General features: G+C 40.7%; 2 protein-coding genes and 1 long non-coding RNA gene across 4 annotated transcripts in view; 1 reads left to right on the forward strand and 2 right to left on the reverse strand.

The window, feature by feature from the left end:
* Nucleotides 1-2,922, reverse strand: part of KCNK17 (potassium two pore domain channel subfamily K member 17) — a 35,488-nt gene extending 32,566 nt beyond the window's left edge. The window contains exon 1 of one of the 2 annotated variants that reach the window (XM_081940845.1): nt 1,987-2,922. In XM_081940845.1, coding sequence (XP_081796971.1) covers nt 1,987-2,182 — 196 coding nt within the window. In that variant the 5' untranslated portion in view covers nt 2,183-2,922. The remainder of the gene's footprint in view (nt 1-1,986) is intronic. The other variant, XM_081940844.1, reaches the window with a different exon arrangement.
* Nucleotides 1,954-25,743, forward strand: part of LOC309385989 — a 60,598-nt gene continuing 36,808 nt past the window's right edge. The window contains exon 1 of the long non-coding RNA XR_014174323.1: nt 1,954-2,019. This is a non-coding gene — a long non-coding RNA (uncharacterized lncRNA). The remainder of the gene's footprint in view (nt 2,020-25,743) is intronic.
* KCNK16 (potassium two pore domain channel subfamily K member 16) lies at nt 7,995-24,921 on the reverse strand (the record flags this gene model as incomplete). The annotated part of the gene is made up of 5 exons (XM_081940846.1): nt 7,995-8,329; nt 11,021-11,186; nt 18,944-19,110; nt 19,581-19,695; nt 24,709-24,921. The coding sequence occupies 5 exons, from the start codon at nt 24,919-24,921 to the stop codon at nt 8,106-8,108; spliced, it is 885 nt and encodes a 294-aa protein (XP_081796972.1). The 3' UTR covers nt 7,995-8,105.

A 25,743-nucleotide genomic window follows, 5' to 3' on the forward strand; every position in this document is an offset into this window, starting at 1 on the left:
ACTTAGTTGTTCTTCCAGGGAACCACAATTAATTATAATTGGTTTATAGTTGATATCTTGTTCCTCTGGTCACTTGTATTATTCTTAAAAATGCATTGTCTTTTTATTTATAAGCTGCAAAGAATTGCCAAGATGTTGGGTTCTCTTGGAATTTGATAAATAAAAACAAATGAGTAAATAAAACTATTTGTAATGAATTAGTTTCCTTTTTCTTCTTCCTTCCTTTCTTTCTGGAGGATGTTTTACATTTTCTTCTACCTCCTAGTCTAGTAGTCTCACCTATGTTATAAATTTCCTTTTTTTACTATATTATTTTTAACTCTTGTTAAATCATAGTGAAACACAGAAATCCAAACCACCCAACCAACCAACCACTCATAAAATCTCACTGCAACATTTATGGGGTGTAACTTCAATTCTGTGCATAGTTAGCCCAGTCTAAACTCCACTGAATTTGGTGGTATTTCCATCTGTCTCATATTCAATTTGTAAAACCAATTAAGCCTTACAAGTAAGGAAATTTCAAATAAAGAAACAGTCCTACAAAACCTTTCCATTCCAAGTATTAGGGCAAAGTACAGACTCCACTTTTAAAGAAGTGAAAGAAATACTGGAATCAAATTTCTGCTTACTTCCTTCAAGCATCTAATTGCTTCAATGATAAGCTGATAACAAACATAATGCTTCTGGGATGTGCTTACTAACTAAACTATGGTTTGCTCTCATACCTGAGTTGCCTGAGTTCACGTTAATACATTCCATTATAATCACACACAGTCTGGGTTTGCACAATGCACTCGGCTGGTGCTTGGTTGGATGCTTTATAGGTCAGTGCATTGACAAACAAAAGCTTAGATAGCAACATTTGACAGCTTCTCAGAAAAAGATCTACCATGCTCTGAAAAGGATCTCTCATCTCCTACAGTACTCTAGATTTGGGCTCTAGACAAAGGCTCTAGATCTGGGAACCTCAGTTTCTTCCTTAATGGCTCTAATTGATTGAAAAGAAAGAACATTTATAGGATCACATTAACAGAATAACAGAGTTGGAAGGGACTTTATAGATCATTTATTTCAACCCACCACCAACCAACGAGTCCCTTTTTGGGAGAGGGGCGGTCTAAAAATCTAAGAAATAAATAAATAAATAAATAAATAAATAAATAAATAAACCCACCCAAGCAGGAGACCCTACACCAGTGATGGCAAAACCTTTCAGCACCGAATGCCAATAAGGTCGTGCAAAAAGGTTGTGTGTGTACACACTCGTGGGGGCCACGCTCTGGAAAAGCCAATCTTCCGGGTTCTGGCATGCATGCACACTCGACAATCAGCTGGCCGTGCACACACCGTTTTTTAGCACTGCTGCGCGTGTGAAGGGATCACACTCCAGAAAAGCTGAACTTCCAGATCCTGGCACACAGATGCACCCAACAATCAGCTGGCCAGTGCATATGCGCACACTGTTTTTTGGCATTGCCTGGCAAGCGAAGGAAAGCTGATTGTCGTGCCACCTGGGCACCAGAAACCTGGAAGGCAAACAGGCAAGGCCACACGTGCTGGGTGACATGGCTTTGCATGCCACTTTGGGCACGCATGCCGTAGGTTCGCCATCACAGCCCTACACCATTTCTGACGGGTGGCAGTCCAGTCTCTTCTTGAAAGCTTCCAGTGCTGAAGCTCCCACAACTTCTGAAGGCGAACTGTTCTATTGGTTGATTGCTCTCACTGTCAGAAAATTCCTCCTTATTTCTACCTTAGATAAACCAGTTCTCCTAATATCCTTTCCTTCCCACCAAAGAGCTGCTTCAAAGAGCTGGTCCCCCGTCTGATTTCACCGCCAATATAGATAAACTGGGAACAGGTGAAGGAAAGGCTGCCTCCAGCTGCACGTGGAGTGCCTTTTAGGCTAAACTGCCCGGAGTCCTCACCTCCTTTTCCTTCCAGCCCGCCCCAGCCACCCAGCCATCTCGGTCTCGCCGGTACCTCCGAGAGTCGCTCCAGAGCCTCCCGTTCCAGGCAAGTAAAGTTCAACAGGAGCTCCCATTTCTCCTTCAGGAGCTGGTCCGTAAAGTCGCGTTCCAGGGGCGACTCGAGCGCCCAGAACGCGGCGCTGCCCAGCAGCAGGTAGCTCAGGTAGAGGAACAGCAGCAGAGTCGTGGAGGGAAGCCCGCAGCGCCATTCCGTCGGAGCAGCCTCCGGGGTCGCCATACTCTGGCCGTTAGAGGCGGTGGAGGAGACGGCGGCGGTGCAGAAATGCCGCGGAGAAGGACAGCCCTGAGGAGTAGTTCTGCCCGCGGTCTCCTTCCGAAAGCTCCCTGAAGCAGCGGCGCTTCTCCGCCTGGATTCCTCTCCCTGGGCGGGGCCAAAGCAGCGGCATCCCCGGTACCTTCCCCAAACGGAGAGAATGCGTGCTCTTGGGCCCGGGGCTTTTTACTAAGTAAACCTGAAGTAAACCACCTGTGTTGAACGTGGCATTTGGCCTTGAATTTCTTAGCCAAAGCTTGGCAGGGCTCATTCCCGTAAGAACAACAGCAGTTGTGTCCGGAGGAGGCGCTGACTTTGGGCTTTACTTAGCATCTACGTTATAGGAGGTTTACTTTGGATTGAAGTGTAGATGCGAGTCAGTTTGGAATGGTCGTCACAGCACTACGAGTCACACGCTCTCAGCCCGTGGGAAGCAGCAATGGCAGACCACTTTTGAAAACCATGCTAAGAAAACTGCAGGAGCTTGTCTAGGGAATCAAAAGGTGTTAATACAGCCTCAAAGGTGCGCTGCCTACGCGCGCGCGCGCACACACACACACACAGCAGTGGAGGAGACGGCAGAGGTGCAGAAATGCACACACATTAGTTTTGTGTGAGCTGGTGAGCAGAGAGGAAGTGGGAGCATGGCTAGACTGCAAAAGTTTAGTCAACACTAAGTGAAACCAAACTTACCATTTCTTGCAACTTCTCTTCCAAAAATTATTCAGATTCTTGCAGCTTAAATAGCGCATCCTTAAATGTATGCAGATGAATTTGTGTATTAATTGCCACTGATCTGAGCTTTTATAACATGCTAGGCTAAAATATGTATGGCTGGTTTGTGGTTGAATAGCTTATGCAGATTCAGCCAAAATGGTTTGTTTAGAGCAGGCGTCTTCAACTCATGCACAATGGGCCACACACAGCCCTGGACAGTTGTTAATGTGGATTCACACCATTGTGCACTTTTAATATATGATTTTATATTATAAAATTATATGTTTTATATGTGGCCCCCCAAAAATCCCTCTTCACTTAGTGTGGCCCAGGCAAGTCAAAAGGTTGGACGCCCATGGTTTAAAGCTCAGTGTGTTGATTTAATTTAGGCAAATGGATTAAATTTAGGAAAACAAGTTTCAATAAACCATTGGTTAATATGTTGAATGAAAACAGGAATAAAGAATTTTAAAAGGGAACAGATCATAACTCCTCTCCTTTTGGAAACTAAGTACTGGTGTTTTTACCATGAAAATAGCGAGATTTTGTTATTTTTTTTGGACAAGACTTCTCTTCCTATATCATAATTTCTTCTTGTGGTCTGCATATTGTACCAAGTTATGATTTATTTTGAAAATGACTTACCGGTAGCTGTTATAACATATCAAAACATAATGTAAAATTGGGGCTACAACATTTTAGCAATTTTGAAAGTGTGTGTCAATTTACAAAATGGATGGTACAAGAACTTCATAAAATGGCTGATGTAGTGTGATAGCTGGTCATGAAAATCCATTTAGCGGAAGGAGAATTAGCTTTGTATGATGTTTTCTATTAGGCATGGGCCAAAGCCAGCCTCCCAGGAAGAAAACTTTCTGCAAAACCATCTATCCTGGTACAGTATATCTATTCTGAGGGTGATCTGTCGGTTTTCAAGAACTTAATTTTCTGAACAGGAAGTTCTTCCAGATGTGCTTCAGAAGCCAAAACTGAAAATAGCTAGTTTTATAACAGTGTTGAGGGGCTTTTAAGCCAAATCTGAGCAATTCTATTGAGAATCACTCTACTGAGTGATTTTTTTTTTCTTAAAATGAGTTTAATCCTCTGAAAACTTCAGTATGATTTTTTTTCTGCCTTCAAATAACCATAACCATTCTTTTAGGAGAAGACTAGAACTCAAAGTGAACTTGCACAATGCTTGTTTTATTCACACATTTTGTTAAACACAAGGTTTTTTTAAAAAAAAATCATAGTTGAAGAAACTATTGTGGCATGGATCATATATAACATTAAGCTATAATGAGTACTTCATGATGGCACTAAATTTAAAACAGCTGTATGTGTGAACCAGAAAATTGTCCTGAGCTTTCCATGAAGATGACTATATGGGGTCTTCATAGTTTACAGGAGAATATTAACATAGGAACGCCATCTCCTTTTCCTGATATTAGCTAGTATTCAAAGAATTAATGGCAAATATTACATTCCAGAAATGACACTATTAATGAACTATTGCAGAATTAGTTACATAGCTTTCTGGTCTCAAATCGCAAAAAATCAGTTTTGTTGTTTGTATTGCAAAAAAAAAAAGTAGAAAAGAATGAGTGAGGGGTAACTTATTTTCCACCTGCTTTGTTAGGTACCTGTGATGACAACATTCAAAATAGGGATCCCCAAAAGAAGAATCAACAAGATTTTACAATGCATGACATCCAGTTGACTTACGTAACCAAGAGAACAACTCAGTGAGTTCAAAACATGTGGTAAGCTGTAAGATAAGGAATGCATCCTTTAGAGAAGACTTATTCCTCTATATACCAGTCATACATACAGTATTTTGAGAAGAAAATTTTATGTGGTGTTAGACTATGTATAATATTCAGCAATTCTAAAATATTATAGTCTAACTCAGGGGTTTCAAACTCACTATTGTCATAGCGTAATCACGTGACATATCACAACTTTTTTTCCCCTTTGCTAAACTAGATGTGGCGGTAGCCAGCACGTATGCGTATCTGGCCTGCAGGCTGCGAGTTTAACAGCCATGGTTTAGCTGAATGAAAATGTGGTGATGGATTTCTACCGTTGGTGAAAGGCAATGCCTATTTCAATGGCTTCTGATCTAGTGTTGTATATTATCTCTGTATCAAAATAAAATATCTTAATATGTGATTGAGCATATCGATTGATATTAAACCAGTTTCTAGAGAGTAACAGCCAAAGGATATTCTACTCACACACACACCCATTCAGAAGGTACTTCATTATCCAAAATGTGACAAAGAAACCTGGATCGGATTAGCTATTGGTTGGCAAAGCAATTATTATTCTTAAAGGAATCTGATATACTAAATGAGTGATGACAAGCCATAAAATGTGGAATCATAAACAGACCAGATGCAGAAACACAATTTCATAATGAACCCAAAAGGACATTATAGTAATAACACCTTCAAATTAATGCATTGAGGTTCATAACGTAATTTTAAAATATGAGTACAGAATTTTTTTTCAGACTAAGGGCTACTGTAGTATTTGAATAATGTGCTGTGGGCTGCATTCTCCCCCACCACATGTCTATTTTTTACGTATTTTTACATAAAAAATATAAATACAACTTTTATTTACATTTAATTAAGGTTACAATAAATCAGTAGTGGGAAACTACTAATAACGCATGGGCAATCTCAGGGCTCCCCAAATTGTGAATCAAGTCCCAGGCAAAACACAACATCAAGTGCACTTTCCAGGCATTTAATGCCCATCACTGCATTAAATATATACTAAATAATTTTCCCTCCTACCATGTAAACATTTACATTTTGCATGCAGTTTTCAGCACCACATACATCCTCAGAATACCATGCTATGCATCACCATGTTAAAATTTTGTAACACACTTTACCATCTAGGACAGTGATGGCGAACCTTTTTTGGCTCGCGTGCCATAAGTGGGAGCGCAGGGGGGTAGTGTGCAGGTGGGCTGCACCCATGATGCAATGTGCGACCCCCCATGCGCATACATGCATTACAAGTGCTCCCCCATTTTTGCATGCTTTTTTTGCCCTCCCCAGGCTCCAGAGGCTTTATAGGAGCCTGGGGAGGGCAAAAGCAGCCTCCCCCGCCAACCCGGAAGCCTTCCAGAGGCTTTAGGGACCTTCAGGACACTGAAGTCCGTTCCCGAACTTTCGGTTTGCCCATAGTGCCATTTTTTTTGCGCTCCGGAGGCTTCAGGGAAGCTCATGAAGCCTCGGGGGGGGAGCCTCTTTTCACCCTCCCCAGGCTCCTATAAAGACTCTGGAGCCTGGGGAGGGCGAAAAATAGCTTTAAAAAAGGGTGAACTCAGCTGACAGGGCAGCGCCTTGCATGCCCTGACAAATGGCTCCACGTGCCACCTGTGGCACGCGTGCCATAGGTTCGCCATCACTGATCTAGGACAATGTATCTTTAAACTATAGGCTCCAAATCTCTTATAATGATCAGTGTGTGATTATTATTGAAGTAGTCATCTGACACCTCATTGGAATTCCTTTCTCTTTAATCTGAATTAGATATTTACATCAGAAGATGAAGGTTGTAAATGCTGCAACTTGCTTATTTTGAAATAGAATTAGGACAAATGTTATCAAAAGACTCTTGTCTACAGATCAGCTGAAATGTCACAGGTTGAACATCTTGTATTAATTAATTTGGTGTTCAAGTTTAATTCTTGGGCATTGCATAGACAAATGCCTCAACCTGCCTAGTGATAATTAGTAGGTCTTCCAAGAAGTATTCTGTAATTTCTTGGATCTTGCTTGTCAACACTTGTTGAATCTCTTTGCTTGGAAAGAGATGATAAAAGTTCTACCTTATCAATGCCGTATCTCTTGGCACATTTGTTTTTGTTCTTAATGAAGAGTCAGTGGATTGTCCTTGTAGCAATTCTTTCAATTTGACTCAGTTCATCTAGGAAATCCATCAAGGTGGTCTCATTATACAAACTTCTTTCTTTCTTTCCTCCTCAGCAATGTACACTTGCAGTCATGGCATCATCTTATGAAGCTTAATGATGGAGTTCAAAAATGGAAGTACTATTCTGCAAAATGTCAGGATGGTTCTTCTCTCGTTTAACACAAGAAGGAACTTTACTATTAATCTCTGTTTCAGGTTGGTGATACTGGATGGAGCTCTCCACGCAACCTGCTATGAACTACCTAATCTAAGAAGTTCCTTCAATTGCTAGTCCAGCTAGCATCAGTACATGGGACAAAGAGGGACAATTAGTTGTGTCAAGCAGCAAAATGTCTGGGCCCCTGGGTAGTTCTATTTTTCCTCCAATTATTTAAGTTACTAATATAACAATTTGAACATGTAAATTGAAATTTTCTAGTTGGGTGCATTGTATTTCTTCTGTCTCAGAGTAAGCACAAAGCCTTTTTTTAAATTGGTATTCTGGACTTTGGGAATTTTAAATATCTGTCTTGGGACATATTCAAAGAGAAAATACTGAGAATGTTCAGGATCAGATGGCTTGGAAAAAGTACTAACCAGAGTAGTAACCTTGGAGTGAAGGTACTAGGGAAAATAGGTTTGGGGGTTATTGCTTGTTCTTTGTCTTTTTATAGTCTAATAATAGGAGGAGGATACGAGGAGAAAAGCTCTTGTCATTGAGATTCAGTAGCTTGCAACCATACCTTGTTTAATTTTGTTTTCATAGATGGAATTAGTAAAATATGTGCATTTTTTTTGCCAGAAAACCTGTTTAACAGATTTCACTACTTGCTTAAGGGAAATCGGAAGTGGAGATAAATGACGGGTTCTCTTGGAAGAAAAAACCCTTGATCACTTCTAGTAAAATTTTAAAAAGTTATTTTGGAACCCAGTGCCCACAAGCCATCTGGTAGGTCTGTTCTAATAATTAGTTCAATGGAAGATAATTGGCTGAATGGAAAGTGTAATAAATTATGTTCTCAGTGAATTTTCCTTCGTGCTTTTCATTCAGCTGCTTTTTGCACATAACATTTTTACTACTTCTTGTACTACTTCCCTCTATCCTTTATGAAATTGCTCACTCATTGTGGGTGGAAAGCAGTCTATCATATCCACACACCTTGAATACGCACAGAAATTATTCTAAGCTGCCTACCCATGAGAGACATTCAGCTGGAAATATGGATCCTGGGTTGATCAGGGTTATCTTCTCCTTTGGAAACAGTAACTTCTGTTGTCTCTGGATCTGGCTTTTGCTTATTTAATTGTAGGAATTTCTCCATTAGGTCTGCTCCCAGGTTGAATAGCAGAGCAAGCCAGGCTAAACCAAAAACAATCCAAATTGCTGCCAAGCTTCGGTATACTGAAATATAATGCTTGCTAGGATCAGTGCCTAGGGAAACAAAAAGAGAGAGGGAAACTTAATTTCTCATAGCTGAATACCTGAAAAAGTATTCTAATAAGCTGAATACAGTGCACACATACGCAAGCATACTTCAGAAGTGGATTTGCTTTGGAACATACAGGGAAGTGAATGCAGTTCTCTTCAGAGCAGTACTACATTTTTTTAGACTTCTGCAGGAGCCTCCCAAAAGTGCAGTTCCTTAAATGATTCATATCAATGACTTCTGTTTTAGTGAGCTATTGCATTAAAGCAGCTGACTCTTATTTCATCTTTGCATGGAAGCCTGAAAAATACATTCCTGTTTTTAAAATGTCCAGGTTCCAGTTATTCAAAATACCTATTACCACTGTTTTAATTTGCACATATAGATAGAACAAACTTGGTGAATTGCCTCTGTAGTTCCCGCCTCCCTTTTAAGGGAGATATCCAAAAATGAATATGAGCTGCTTCCTATGTGCATCTTGATTTGCAATCTCCATTAATTTTATCAGGTTGTCACTTAGTCTCTTAAATATTGCAACTGGCCACATGGAACCTTCCTTCTGCATAGCCCTCGATTGTCATAGGACCGTGATAGCGAACCTATGGCACGCTTGCCACAGGTGGCACGTGGAGCCATATCTGAGGTCATGCAAGGCATTGCCCTATGTCAACTCCATCACACGTGCGTGCACTGACCAGCTGATTTTCGGGCTTCTGGAGGGTGGGGGAGGCCATTTTCGCTACCAGGCCCACCGGAAGTCAGAAAACAGGCTGTTTCTGGCTTCCAGAGGGCCTCCAGGGGAGGCGAGGAAAGGCTCTGGAGCCTGAGGAGACAAAAAACGGACCTACCAGGCCCACTGGAAGTCAGGAAACTGGCCATTTCCAGGCTCTGGAGTGCTTCGGGGGGGCATTTTTGCCCTCCCCAGGCACCAAGAAAGCCTCGAGCCTGGGGAGAGTGAAAAACTGGGCCACTGGAAATCAGGAAACATGTTGTTTCCAGCCTCGGGGGGGGGGGGGCAGGGGAGGCCATTTTTGCCCTCCCCAGGCTCCAGGAAAGCCATGCATTCATGTGTGGGGGGCAGTGGGGAGGGGTCACGCATGCCTGCGCAGGTTGGCACAACACGGGGGTGGGCATTTAATTATGGGCTTTTGGCACCTGAGGGAAAAAAGGTTCACCATCACTGTCCTAGGACCTTCTTATTCTAATGACCTCAGCAACAGAAGTTGTTTTCCTTCAGTTCACTCCATCCAGCCTAGCACTTCCTCACCCATCTGGCAGAATTGTTTCAGGATCTTGGGCAGGAAAAAAATGTATTCAGTGCATTTGCTTTCTACTTTTTTCTGAGATAAAAGTAGTATACAGGAGGGTTTGCTTGGATTTCATTCTTTTAACACTCCTGTGAGTTTGGTTGGAGTTACTTGCTTGATTTCACCTGATGAGCTGCAAATTTTTGGCAAGACTTGAATCTGGAATTCTCCAGTCCAAAACTATAATGGACTATTGTGCACTACCCTGCCCTCTGCTTCTGTCAATGGAAGATCATAAGGTGTGTTCTGCACAAATACTGCCATTGAATTATCTCTCTTCCACATGAGCTAAAGGAAGAAGAGACTAGTGTGGAATTCCATAGCATTTCAGCTTCATCCTTGAAATGATTGTTGGGGAAGAAAATTTGCCTATAGAATATTTTCACGTCATGCAAACCAGAAATGCAGGAAGTATGACTCAGGGGAAAAAGAGGAAATGCATAATATTTTTTAAAAAAAAAACATATTTGTAGTCAATAACATGTAATTTACGTCAGTCGAAATTGAAATGTCAAATTTTTGGTAAAAATGAATGTAAAATTGATTCTGCCCAGTGAGTTACAGCTTGATTTAGTGCAGGAAATCCATCTGGAATAGAAAATAGATTCCTTTTCCTTCAAAATAAATATAATTCTGAACAGTTTTGTCTGCATCTATAGAGAAGAAGCAAAGAAACCACCAATGTTTCTCAGTAGCATTTTCATTTCTTACTCAGCTGCAGTCAGTAACGTGAGTCTGGTCCTTTTAAAAGCACTTTGTCCACATTAAAGCACTCTTGTGTGTGGCATGTTTGGAGCATGGTGTTTTGCACAACTATAATATCACCTATTAATAATAATAAAAATTATTTAAAAATCTAGTCTGCCAATGAAGTGTTTGTAGAAAATATGGCAGTCCCAATGGGGAACTTGCCACTTAAAGAAAAGTAAATTTTTTAAAAGCTAAAATCTCATGAGAAGTCAGTTTCTTTGCATGAGACCTTATAAGATATGTTTGTCAAAATAAAGTGTGTTACTGCTGAATTTGGGGCAATTTTAAAATGTGTTTGCATTTTTTACATGTAGAGATACACTATATTGCCAAAAGTATTCGCTCACCCATCCACATAATCAGATTCAGTTGTGAGCGAATAAGTACTTGCCATGTGCACCTGATTTCTCTCTTAATCTGTCTCTCTTTAAAAAAAGGTAAGAACCTGTATGCTTGACTCCTAATGGAACGATTAAATGAATGAACAAAAATGTACATTGTAGATATAATTTACATGTCATGGCCATGTTGTTATAAGTGTCACAGATTTATCTAGAATTCTTTCTAATCAATGCTGATGTGAAGGGCTGGGTGGGGGTTCTCTTACTTACAGCACTTAACTACTACTTTTATTATTACCTACTACATAATCTCCAAATCCAATGGTGCTGAGGGTGATAAAGGTGAAGTAGAAGCCTTCTCCGTAACTCCAGCCTTCAACATAACTGAAGATCATTGGTGGAAAAACCAGGAAGAGTACAGTCCCAGCCATCAGAAATAATACCATGGTTAATGTCTGCACCACCTGAGAAACATAAGGATGGAATGGTTGTTCAATAGCTTTCGAACTCTGGGCTTATCGGCCGTATGTGTCACACGCTGGCCATGCCTATGCCCAGTTTAGCAAAGGGGAAGAAAATCCCGATACGTCACATGACATGACGATGTGACTTTGACATCCCTGATCTAAAGTGTGGTTGCAAACATGAAGGCTAATTTTAAACTCCCAAATGGAGTTTAACTAAGTTCTAGGAGTGAAATTCAGTGAGATACCCTCACACCTGGCCTGTATAGTTATTTTAAAATATTGACATGCCTATTTTCATTTCAGAATGCAGTACTTTTTCTATTTGGTTATCAAAGATAACCAAACTAAGTGAATTAATTAAGTGAATATATTAAGTTACATTTCTGACATTGGTGATACATTTGTTGAAGAATAGACTTAGAAATAATTTAAAGGTGTGGGTTGATACCTGATCACTTGTGGGAGCTAACCTTATTGATTTTAAATCCACCTCTGAAGGATACTATATAGAATAACAGAGTTGGAAGGAATCTTGGAAGTCTTCTAGTCCAACCCCCTGCTTAGGTAGGAAACCCTAAACCACTTCAGATAAATGGTTACCCAACATCATCTTAAAAAATTCCAGTGTTGGAGCATTCACAACTTCTGGAGGCAAGCTGTTCCCCTAATTAATTGTTCTAACTGTCAGGAAATTTCTCCTTAGTTCTAAGTTGCTTCTCTCCTTGATTAGTTTCCACCCATTGCTTCTTGTTCTACCCTCAGGTGCCTTGGAGAATAGCTTGACTCCCTCTTCTTTGTGGCAACCCCTGAGATATTGGAACACTGCTATCATGTCTCCCCTAGTCCTTCTTTCTATTAAACTAGACATACCCAGGTCCTGCAACCGTTCTTCATATGTTTTAGTCTCCAGTCCCCTAATCATCTTTGTTGCTCTTCTCTTCACTCTTTCTAGAGTCTCCACATCTTTTCTACATCGTGGTGACCAAAACTGAATGCAGTGTTCCAAGTGTGGCCTTACCAAGGCATTATAAAGTGGTATTAACACTTCACGTGATCTTGATTCTATCCAGTGGTGGGTTACGGCAAGTACGCCCTGGTACGAGCGTACCAGTGCCTGCTGGAAGCACCAGGTACCATTCTGGTACGGTGCTCCGGAGGGCCCACCCGCCCTCCTTACTTGTATTTGACCCAACTGGGCCATTTCGCATGTGCACGGAGCATACAGCACCTGTGCGATGCTTTACCAAGCAGCTGAAGCGTCGGCAGTGAGTGTGCACACACGCACAGCACGCGTACATGTTGTGGACACCCAGCCTCATCGCAGCGTACCAGTTGTGATGGGATCCAGAACCCACCACTGATTCCATCCCTCTGTTTATGCAGCATAGAACTGTGTTGGCTTTTTTGGCAGCTGCTGCACACTGCTGGCTCATATTTAAATGGTTGTCCATAAATTAATGGAGTTTGCAAACCTTTAAACGTCCAAAAGAGAGGGAAAGTAGTTTCATGGAGAGAATTGATAGCTGTCAATTGTCTTACTTAAGACCCGCCCTCGGGTAGAGGACCTGGTGGCCGCGTGGAATAATGCGACTACCGGGGCCTTGAACCGGGTGGCGCCTTTGCGGCCTCTCCGGCGGCAACGATCCACCCTGGCCCCTTGGTTTACCGAGGAGCTAAGGGTGATGAAGCGCCGCAAGAGATGCCTAGAGAGTCGTTGGAGATCCTCCCGATCCGAACTTGACCGAGCACAGGTACGAGCCCATTTAAGGACGTACCTAGTGGCATTGAGAACGGCCAAACGTCAATATTGTGCCGCTCTCATTGCATCCGCAGAGAACCGCCTTGCCGCCCTGTTTTGGGTGTCCCGCTCTCTTCTGTTTCAGAGGCCACGGGAGGCCCCTTTACAGGGTAGGGCAGAGGAGTTTGGGAAATATCTGCAGGATAAAGTCGCTCAAATCTGGAAGGATTGGGTCCCCTTCAGTGGCCCAGTCGAGACGCCAGTGGCAAGTCTTGAGAAACCTTTTTGGGAGGAGTTTGACTTGGTTGTCATCGAGGATTTGGACAGATTGCGTGGGCGACTGCGACCTACCACATGTTTACTGGACCCGTGTCCCTCCTGGCTTGTACTGGCATCCTGGGAGGTTACACGCGACTGGCTCCTGGACCTAGTGAACGCTTCGTTGGGTGAGGGGTCTCTCCCGGCCGCCTTGAAAGAGGCGGTGGTGAGACCCTTGCTCAAGAAGCCTTCCCTGGACCCTATGGAGCTGGTCAATTATCGTCCTGTCTCCAACCTTCCCTTTTTGGCGAAGGTTGTGGAGAGTGTGGTGGTTTCTCAGTTTCCACGACATCTGGAGGAGAATGATTATCTAGACCCGCGCCAGTCCGGCTTTCGGCCTGGGCACAGCACAGAGACGGCCTTGGTCGCGTTGGTGGATGATCTCTGGAGGGCCAGAGATAGGGGTTGTTCCTCTATCCTGGTCCTATTAGACCTCTCGGCGGCTTTTGATACCATCGACCATGGTATCCTGTTGCACCGACTGGAGGGGTTGGGGATCCGGGGCACCGTTTTGCGGTGGTTCGGCTCCTACCTCTCCGGCAGGACGCAACGTGTGTTGGCAGGAGAGCAGAGGTCGACCCTAAGCCCCCTTATCTGTGGGGTGCCACAGGGGTCGGTCCTCTCGCCACTCCTGTTCAACACATACATGAAGCCGCTGGGCGAGATCATCCGTGGTTTTGGGGTGGGATACCATCTGTACGCTGATGATACTCAGCTGTACATTTCCACCCCGAACCACCCCAACGAGGCCGTCGAAGTGATGTCCCGGTGTGTGGAAGCCGTACGGGTCTGGATGGATGACAACCGACTCAGGCTCAACCCTTCCAAGACGGAGTGGCTGTGGGTTCCGGCTCCCCGGTTCAACCAGATAATTCCATCTCTGGCCATTGGGGGCATTCAACTCGCCCCCGTGGAGCGGGCGCGCAATTTGGGCGTCCTCCTGGATGCCAGGCTGTCCATGGATGAACATGTGACAGCCGTGGCCAGGGGGGCGTTCCATCAGGTTCGCCTGGTGCGCCAATTGCGCCCCCTATTGGACCGGGACGCCCTACGCACAGTCACCCATGCGCTGGTGACGTCTCGCCTGGACTACTGCAACGCTCTCTACATGGGGCTTCCCTTGAAATGCACTCGGAGACTACAGTTGGTCCAGAATGCGGCCGCGCGGGTGATTATGGGGAGCACCAGGTACTCCCATGTGACACCACACCTGCGCGAGCTGCACTGGCTTCCTGTGGTCTATCGAGTGCGTTTCAAGGTTTTGATCACGATCTTTAAAGCGCTCCATGGCTCAGGACCTAGTTACCTGCGGGACCGTATTCTGCCCCACACATCCCTACGACCTATTCGCTCGCACAGAGAGGGACTTCTCCAGGTGCCGTCCACTAGACAATGCCATGGGGCGGCGCCTAGGAGCAGAGCCTTCTCTGTGGCGGGCCCAGCCCTGTGGAATGACCTCCCCCCGGATATTAGGACCACTACAGACCTCCGCTCCTTCCGTGTTAAACTCAAGACCCACCTTTTCCAAATATCTGGCCTGGCTCAACCATAACTTCGTTACGCTCCTGAGGGGTTTTTAATTTAGCAATTTTATTTAAGGGGATTTTAAACTGTGTTTTAATTGTGTTTTTAGCTGTGTTTATTGTCCTTCACTTACAAGTCTACCCTCCTTCATGCACAAATGTAATTGTCCTTGTTTTTTCGTATGTATGTGTGTCCTATGTGTATTTTATCCTTTTGATTGTACGCCGCCCCGAGTCCTTCGGGAGAGGGTTGCGGCTAATCAAATAAAATTTATTTATTATTATTATTATATTGAAGTACTACAAGAACATTTGGGGAAAAGCTATGCCAAACATTAACATGTATGAGTTCATGGTCCCATTTTTCTTCATTTCTTTTCTACAGAAGTTGGAGGCCCTACATCTCTGTCCACACAATGATAACTATTTTCTGCATAGATTCCTAATGCAGTAGCTATATAGGTAGCCCAAGTCATAGCCTCTTTGTGTCACACAGTAAAACAAATGAGATCATTTTAAAGTCAAAACATTAAATTGATACCAACATGAAATATCTCTGGCTCAAAGGGGCAGGTTTGAGGAAATGTGTCCTTAATTTATTAAGGTAAAAGCAAAAATTAGAAATCAATGGGAACTGTGGAACAACTTGGAAAGATTCTTGACACTAAAGAAGGTTGATTGATTAGTAGACAGCTTCTCATCAGAAAACATTGAATGGAGGATACCTAGAATATAATTGTTGCAATGTCGACTACCAGTCACTTTGTATGGTGTTTTCATGAAAATCTGGATGAAATTTCTGAATTGTATGTTGTGTGTCTCGAAATGAAACATCTTCGTGAATATGGCTTCTTTCCACATATTTCCGAAAAAGAGGAAATAATTCTCAACACCAGTCTCCAAAAAGGTACAGTAACAGAAAACTGTTCTTCAGTACAAATGCTAAATATTCAGGAACCTGCCTTCTGAACTCCCCTTCTGCAAGGTAGCAACAACATACAAGATTTCTACCTACCAAGATTCTGGATGGCTAGGAATTTTGGTCTCCTAAATCAAATAGAAGAAAATCCAGTTTTTAGGAAATATGGGAAACTGCCCTTCCCTCTAAATTATGTCCTTAAATCTAAAAAGCATTTTATAGAAGGAAATATCATGAATCATCTACATTTAAAAATGTTGGATTATGAAATTTTGTCTTGCTGAAGTCTACATAAAGCATAATAGACCTTGCTATCTATGACTATTCTCCCAGGCAAGTACATCCCTCAGGCAGAGGGCCAAAAAGTTGTGTAATAATTTTGTCTTCACTTGTTTAGACGTTCAGCCAAGCCTTGTACCATCATTAGCAGGATATTCATTATGCCTCTCCCATGTTCCCTGAATTCTAGTGTAGAAATGTATAACTTATGAAAAACCCTATCTGAGGTTAGCTTTCTGATCTGACATTTCTTTCTCTAAGTACCGGTATTAAGAAAAATCATAATAAATCTTGTAATGATTACATCTTGCAACAAAAGGAGTTTTGCTATGCATCTTGCCCCAATTTATGTACTGTAACTCATGTAAATTGCCTTGCAAACCCTTTTAAAACACATGAAATCATCATCTTATTCATGTAAAAGTAATTATCAATATTTGGACATAATTTTCAACATAGAACCATTTTTCAAAGGCTGCCAGGGAGAGATGTGGGAGGGAGGTGTTTCCTTTTTTGATGGGAATGGAATGTCCAGCATTGCTGATGACAAATTCATGGTAGGATTCTTTCACAGCTCTATATGTGAGGGGAGAAAGACACAAATTCCCTTCAAGCTAATAGTCTCCCTTATTACATTTTACTTCGCTGCTATGAAACAGAAATTGTTTGATTTGCTGGGTCAGAGGTGGGTTGCTGCCGGTTCGACCTGGATTGGGCGAACCGGTAGTAGCGGCAGTGGGAGGCTCCGCCCACCCACCCAGACGCTTCTGCGCATGTGTCCATGAGAGAAGCGGTAGTAAAAATAATAGAAACCCACCACTGATCTGGGCATATATTATAAATAGTCCTCAAAGTACAGCCGCAATTGGGACTGGAACTTCAGTTGCTAAGCAATTCAGTCATTAAGTTAATTTCACCTGATTTTACAACCTTTTTCACCATTGTCAATAAGTGAATCACATGGTTGTTAAGTGAAGCTGGCTTTCTCTTTGAGTTTGCTTGTGGAAAGCCCCCTGAGAAGATTGCACATGGCGATCACAAGACCACAAGACACTACAGCTATCAGAAATACATATGGGTTGCCAAGTGCCTGAATTTTGATCATGTGACTGCAAAGACATTGAAAAAGTTGCATGTGTGATGATTGAGATAAGTGACTTTTCACAACCCTTGTAACTTTGAATCGTTTTTAAATAACTGGTTATAAATTGAAGATTGCCAGTACTCTGCTGCAATTGTTTTGTCACAAAAACAAGAATTCAGAGGCATATTATATACTCAGAAACACGAAATGACATGGAAATGAATATCAAGGCTAAAGAAGGAGAGACTGAGTGGCCCTCAGTATTCTTGGGTATGTCCTTGTCAGCTGCTTGCTTCAGTGCCCTATTTGCAAATGGCTTCCAGCAGATTATGCCAAGATGCTGGATTGGCTAAAGCTTTTTATCCTTCTCCATAGTTCACTAACTTAATAATGCTTCTTTTCCATATTTGAAACTATATGGCTTTAGTCAGTTAAAGCTCATGGAAATATCCATGTATTTAACTAGTCAAATTGCCATAGTGTCTTATCCAGGCTGCCAGCTTAAGAGGTAGGATAAGTTTATCATCTCTGATACCCCATTGAGATTTGAAAGTGTTAGGAAGTAGCACCAAGTTTTCCAATCTGGAGTTCTACAACATTTAAGACATGGTAGTTGTTGTACAATTTATGAGAAGTTGGAACAACTGAAGTAGTGAAAAAATTGGCTGCTTCTAAGAACCTGAAAACCCACAAATAAAGTCCTATGTACTGTAAATCTTTTTCTTGAGTCTACTCTGAGGCTTCAGAGACCTATAAAGTCATATACAAAATGTTGGTTAAAAGAAGTAAGATGTCTGTTGATCTCAAGAGTCACACATGAGGTGATAGATGAGTCAATGCACAGTTCTTTCTTAATATTATGACTGACAAGGAGAATTGTTACCATATTTTTGAACTTCTATCTTCAAATGCCCCCTCCCATTTTTTTGTGTTCCAGTTAATTCCATTTATGTGGAATGAAGAGAGGATATGTATATATCCTTCATTCCACATATATAATATCTAAAAATCATTATATTAGACAACTTCAAAATTATACATGAAAGCATCTTCCAAGTACTCAGGACTAAGTATGCACTACTGCAGAGCAAAGTATAGGGGAAACAGGGATGACAGTGTTCAAAAGAAATCGAGAGAGTGATATTCTTCTTTGTGTTAAACTCTGGCCTTCTAGCCATCTAGGTTTTCTGTGTTACCTCCTGAATTTGCTTGTGTCCTTGTTTGCTGCAACTTACTTAGCCCTAGATCGTACTGGAGTCCAGAATTTATAAATCGTCATAGCTATAAGTTTAGATCCAATTTTATGCCTTTTGTGGCAGTCATTAAGTGAGTACCAACATTGTTAAGTGAACACAGTGTCTGTTTAGTGAATGTGGCAGTTGTTAAGTGAATCGATGTATTCATATCGGCTTTTTTTTTTTGCTGGAAACTGGCTTTAAAGGTCCAGAAACCAACAAAAAATATCATAAATTATGGTCACATGACCGTGGAATATTGCAGTTGGCCATATTGGAGAGCAGGTCGCCAAGCTCCCGAAATCCGGTCATGTGACTGTGTGTGCACTCAGAAGTTAGAACTGTACAATTGGGTTATCAGGATCTCTTGGGGATTCCATCATAATTTTAAACACTTGCTAAGCAACTGGTTATTAAATGAGGACTACCTGTACTTTTCTTAGCATTCCATAGGATTAAGTTGTATCAACAGATTGTGTCTTCTGGAGCTTTTATCAAGAATGTATAGCTTGATATAACCTGTCACTATTCAGAAGTTGAAATCAACAAAGTCTTCTGTTGTCCTGGATTTGCATGTGTCCAAGATACTCTTATGGGTCCTGTGAATATATGAAAATCACCTAGGTAATGTGTTATAGGAATAAATGAGCAATTGTACCTGAGCTCTCCCTGACTTGTGGACCCATCTGTCCAGGTCAATCAGGTGGGTGCTGAGTCCTTTCCCCAACCGATTAAGAAATGCCAAATTAAGAGGGACCCCAAACAAAGCATAAAATACACAGAAGACCTGTCCAGCTACTGTACTGGGGGCCAAGTTCCCATAACCTACAGAAAGAAAAGAAATCAAATCTCTTAATGAGGCTCAATTTACATGAAAAAATATTTTATTAAGAGAATTCTGCCTATTCTTCTTTCATATCCTATTTTGATCCAGCCAAAATGAAACACTTGCAGAATCTTTATTGCTTCTATGATTGAAATTATGGGGATTTTAACACTGAATTTTGGCTGGTTCATGCACCTTCTGATGTTCTGAGTGCCCAAAAGCAGATTTCATAAATACACAACTGATACTGTATATTCTGTAGACAAGACAATCATAGAAAAAAATCACATAAAAATGGGTGTAGTTGAATATAATGGCTTTTACAATATACATTTCAAAGTCTGAAGCTTTTTCATGCAGATTTGCAAACTGTTTTGTATCATCAGTCATACCTGACTCAACTTTTACCAAAAATATTATGGAAAACTGAAGAAGAAATATTTCCTGGAGGGAAAATAACTCACATTACCTATAGTAGTGACCACAGTTCCAGCAAAGAAGAAACTATTGCTAAAGTCCCAGTTACTAGGATTGGTTGAATTTCCTTCAGGGTTGACTCCTTTTTCCCAGGCTTCCATAATGACCTGTCATGGAAACATTTGTAAAAAAAAGGGAACAAAATGATGTTTTTAAACTGGGAGATTAAAATAACTAAGTAGTAAAATGCATTCAGTTTCCAATATCCACTATTGATTGTGTTTTGTTTTTTTGTAGTAATGAATGAGAGGGCCCATGTTACTCTGGCAGTGAAATAGGACTGCTTGTAGGAAATGATTAGGCTGATCTGAAAGATGGGGTTAAATTTGTCATCAGTTTGGAATTATTGTGTAGCCACAAGAGAATCCAAGTCTAACCATTCATCAATTCTGTTATCCTCTATTTAGTGCCAATTTAGTTTTGACTGTTAATTGTCCAGATTCTGTAAATATAGCAACAATAAACTCTTCAGTGCTTTGAACTGAAGTAATGTGTGCCTGACACTACTAGATGCAGTAAGGGTTGTACACAACTCATTACACTCTTTCAGTGAGAACAATTGTAATTATATCTAGAGCTTGTGGAAAATTCATACTTCTCAAATGTTTACATGAATGAAAGCAAAATAGTGTAGTTTTGAATTGTTCTACCAAATTCTGCTATGTGGTTTGTACCTTTAAAAAAATGATCAAACAAATGTTACTCTGCAAATGGATAATATATACATCTGTATAATCTATAAAAGTAGGTAAATTAAGGGAAAATATATATTGAAGTAGAATGGATTTAAGATTTTTTTTTTTAAAAAAGAGACAGTCAAAAGAATTAAAGGTGACAGATTTAGCCATCCTAAATAGATTTAGGAAGATCAGGAGGGGACTTTTTCACTGAAATCCACCTGTAGTGGATTAGCTACAGTGAGGAAATTAGAGGGATGCAGTACCTGTTTAATACCAGAATAATGTAAGAAATGGTTTAGGAAAAGGCTGAAACTATGGGAAATGGATGACTGCAAATAGAGGTGTCTTTAAAAGTATAATTAAGGAGTAATTACCAGGCCCTTATAATGTTAAGCAGGAGAAACAGGGTTAACCTCTTGTGACATAGGTATGTATAAAGAGAGATTCTTAGACTTTGGTCATGTTGTTGACCTTTATTGTGGTTTTAATTCTGTTTTTAATTTTGTCCCTTTTAAAAATGTTTTGTGGTTTTTGTCTGTAATCCACCCAGAGTTACTTAGTGAGATGGGTAATGTCTAAATTTGATTAAATAAATAGGGTCAGTTATATTTACAGTAAACTTTAATGTATCCACACCTCATTCTTGGATTACAGTAAAAGCATTATTTCAGAGTGAGTTGTAATTCTTAGACAAACATTTAGCAGTGTCTTGAAAGAAAGTATTGAGAATACATAAGGCCAGTTGTTAATCAGGAAGTTGTTGATCCCATAAAAAACTGAGTTCCATTCTTAGTTGCCTGCATTTCTCATTGTCTGAATACCGTCACTAGAATTATGGTAGTCTGTTGGAAGAAATGTCCTTCTGGGTTCGGCTCCAAGTGGGGAAAAAGACACTGGAGACCTGGAGGCTGCTTGGAAGGATGGTTTTAATGGTGGACAGGACCACATAGCTTGAGTCCTGAACAAAAAAGGGGATCACATGCTTCAATGTTGGTGGAGAAGAAGGCCTTCTTAATGGCCCATTGACAAAGTGGGGATGGGCAGGAAGCTGCAGGAATTTACTTTGTGTTTAAAATGTGTTTCTCCCTTTTTCACATCCAGGAAAATATAATAATCTGCCCCTTCAATATTTCCCAGGATATTTCATTTCTCTGGGAGAGGGCTGGGTGATAACTTCCTACAAATCCATAATGCATTTTGCCTGGGTATTAATTTGTTATGATGATTGCAGTGCTCCAAAAGTATTCACTTAATTTTCTGTGTCCTTTAAACTGCAGTAAATACTTTCCTGTGCTTGGTTCTGAATATACTTTCATGGGCCAACTGTGCTAGCAGCAATTTTGATCTTCTCTGCAATGCTTATGATGAAACCCTCCAATACTATCTTACGATCTACCTAGATGTTTCTTTGTTGAATCTCATTAGAAATTAAAGAAGTGCCAGCATATAAATTCCCATGCAATAGTTGGTGTAAACAGAGAATAGGCTACATTGAGTAAGGGTATTGGGCAAAGTACAATAATACTAAGCCGAATATAATAACAAGGATTCCAAATGGAATGCTGATACTTGGCAAATGCATTACATTTATGAAGATTTATGCTGCAACTGAAATATCAGTGCCATCTAGTGTTTTTGTACAGTATCAACCAGCATTGATCACAGAAAACAATGCTCCAAAATGAAACATGCTTACCGCAGAAAATTGAGTTTTCTTTTAACAACAGCAGTAAATATGTGGCATTTTCTTAATTTCTGTTTATATTGTGGAGAACAAAGTGTTCATTTTTTTCAGAGGACAAGCTACATAGTTATCTTTGATTATAAATACTGTCATTACAAACATTTTGTAGGGAAAAATAATAATAATCATTTCGATCAAATGCCAAACTATTGGTTTAAAGCAAGAGCCAAAGAAAACAAAATATAAAAGCTTCATATATATGAAAGGGTCAAGCCATTTTTCTTCAGAAACTATCATTCTTTAAAAAATCAGTGCAAATATACTGTATATCTTTTTTTAATTGCTAATTATGGCATATGATATCCAATAATTCTTCTGCAAATATTCCCTACATTCTCCCATTTCTAGATTAATGCTCTGCACCATTATGTATTGGTAAAGAAATGGAAAATTGATTGTGAGATACTCAGAAATTTGGAACTGACATTTTTATGTTGATATTTTTTGTTAATTAAGCAACATTTGTTTTTATTTTCTGTCATTTTATCTTAACTGTTTTTTTTTAATAGAGATGTTCAGGAGTAGTAGATTTCTCATTGGAAGACATAATAACTGAACCCTTCAATTTAGAATTTGTAAAACAAAGGAGATGACAATTCCATCATGGATTTAACTCAAAGTAGCTGCAGAAGAAAGAAAATGGAAACCTGTGAGCTCTTCAGTAACTAAGCTGGAAGGCAAAACTAGAAAAGAACTTTATGGCCTTGTTATGACTTGTACAATGGCAGAGACAGGAGGTGCATTAGGATTAGAGGTGTGCCTGTTGACCTTCCCCAACACCTACAATCTCTGTGGGCAAAGAGATTCATGCAGCTCTCAGACGTTACAATATGATGGAAAGAATCACAGTGGGGATAGGGAAGATAGCAGAAAAGCTTCAATTTTTTTCCAAGCTAAATGGAAGGAAAAAGCTTCCTTTGAATTATTGCTTCATGAATTGTTAACAGAATACATAATGTTCACATGTCAGGGATGGGTTTCTGTTGGCATTACTATCGGTTCGCTTAGCACATGCTTTGCAGCAGCATGGGCGACCGGGAAACCAATTCAGGGCGTGGTGAGCCTGCCACCTCTACCAGTTCAGCGACCCAGTCGCAATTTCCACTATTGGATCGCCCCAAACTGGTGCGAACCGGTAGCAACCCACCTCTGTCATATGTCTAGATCCAATTCACACATTTTAGTAAGCCATAAGGGGGCTGTTTGGTTCTCTCAATATGCATTGTGGTTTGTAAACCAAGGATTATGTCTTTTAGTTATGCATAAAGAAGGCCACCATAACTTGCTCTATATTTCATATCCACCTATGGGTAGTATCCAAAAATTCAGAAATAGAACCGGTGACATTTAATGATGACACCCTTTCCTTGTAGTATAGTATGCATGTCATAATGTAATAAGGTGCAGTCAGTGTTGTTTAGGCAATTGCAAGCTGTCACAGATATATCTGTTTGCTGCCATCAGATTTTTGTTTGTGGGTTGTAGGTTTTGCTTGTTTTTACAGTGATAAGAGTGCATCATCTTCTCAAGAAAAAATGGAGTTAATATTTCTTCCAGAGAGACAGTCACAATCTTGTTAGCATACTTTATACAAAAATGCCTCCCTTCCCACCCCACAATATAATCTGCTAGAATGAAGGAGTGTGCTGAGCTCTCAAAAATCCTCTTCAATATTGTGGGGGAAATCACGTTGCGGGGAGGGGGGGCTGTGGGAAGAAGGCAGCAGAAGTTGCTTCCCTTTTTTCCCCCCAAGTCCAAGGGGAGAGAAAAACTCCCTGCAAACTCCTGTTCATTAGGGGATATTACACCTCAAAAGAACTGGAGATCTAAAAATAGAATAAATGATTGGAGTTTAATGATCTATTCTGTGATATAATATGCCAAACTTGCAGTTGTAATATTATCTTCTACTGTGCTAAAAAGAGTTGGAAGTTGCTGCCTTTTTTTTCCCCCTGTCCCTTTTTACACTATATATTTTTTCTTTTCCTTCCCACTCTTCCTAGTTTTCCATTACTTTTTTTGAATTTCTCTTTGTATTTTGATAAACCAATAAAATAAAAATAAAAATAAAAAAATAATATGCAACCAACTCAGCCTAATCACCAAATGGTATTTAAATATTCATAAATGGTGCAGTAGCTTGGCAGAGTGCAAACCTATTTGTCAACCCCATAGAAATCCCAAGAAAACTGAATGCACTGCTTGGCCTTAGTAGGAAGGGAAGAAAGGAAAAAGAATTGCAATTGGAATGATGGGAAATTACAATATATAGCCAGGAAAAAGTCTATACAGATAAGCACATTCATTAAACAGACTCTAGGAGGAGGCCTTATTATAATAAAAGGGCTCTTCTATTTCTGTTGCATTTTCATTGGATAATGGGAAGATACTTACAAAGATTGTATTATTTCTCAACAGAGATTTGGTGCTCTGGCTAGACCACACACAAAGAAAACTAAATAACTGATATTGAAAGTACTCAATACCAGGAATGCATATTAAATAGTCAAACGTTCTCCAACTTTCTGACCATTTGTGTTTAGATTTGATAATCTTTAGAAGACAAGCTCTGTTTAAAATGACTGGCCATGTCAAGGCCAGCATTCTCTATGCATTAGCTATCCATTCCAGAGATGCAGCTCCATGTTTAATATTGGCTGTGTGGATAGACACCAATAATGGAAGGTTGTCCTTACCTGCACAAACTGCTCCAGAGCTTGCCGATCCAGGCACGTATAGTTTTGCAGGAACATAAGCTTCTTCAATTGGAACTGGTCTCGACTCTGGGCTTCTGCCTGCTTCTCTAGCAGCTGGAACACCATGGCTCCCAGGAGGAGGTAAAAGAGATACCCGAGCACCAGTGTCAGAGTCCAGCTAAGCTGCCGATTGCACACGGTGAGGTAGGCCATGGCTGTTGATGGGCAGGCAGACCTGACCTAGTGGAGCCAAGTGTTATTCCATGGGTTAATGTTCTTCCTCCAAGGGACATAGAGGAATTGCACAGCTGTCTTTTCAGCACACACAGCTAAGACCCTGTTTAAACAGCTTGTGAGCATCAGGTCTAGACAACATGAGACTAAAGCAAACAGATTTAACTCCCACCTCCTTTCTTCAGTTGGGAGTAAAATCACACTGGTTTGTTGATGCATTTCTTGTATTTTTTTGTTAGCAAGTAAAAGATAGACAAACTCAGTATTTCTCACATTTGGGGATTGGCAAACTGGACTAAAAGTCCTATAGATGGACTTAACTAGCACTGTTGGAAGTTTCTGTACTGCCAGTGACAAACTATAGGATAAGCTACTGTAGCAATCTCCAGCTCGATGCCTTCCAGATGTGTCAATGTCTATAATTCCTAGTTTGAATGCTGCATGATGCAGATTTTCTTTTTGTTTCTTTTCCATTTCCACAGTATTAGCAATATGGAACATCATATCATACAGAAGTTATATAGCACTGGGCAGGAACAGGGCACAGCAACTCCTGGTGATATCGGAATTAGGAGCCAAATATCCTTCCAAAAATTGCATTTGAAAAGTCACATACACATAGGAAAAGTTGGCATAGACGTAATTTGGAGCAACCAAGTGTTGCTAAAACTCATAGATAAGGTGTCTTACCATCAGATCCAAGACCTGTGGAAATAGAAAACTAGAAGAGGAACTGAAATCCTTCCCTGCACTGGGCTCACAAGAGAGATTCAGGTAACCTACTCTGTTCCTCTCCCACCT

Source organism: Natrix helvetica, assembly GCF_964273705.1.
Source record: "Natrix helvetica genome assembly, chromosome: 2".
In the NCBI taxonomy this organism is placed as follows: Eukaryota; Metazoa; Chordata; class Lepidosauria; order Squamata; family Natricidae; genus Natrix; species Natrix helvetica.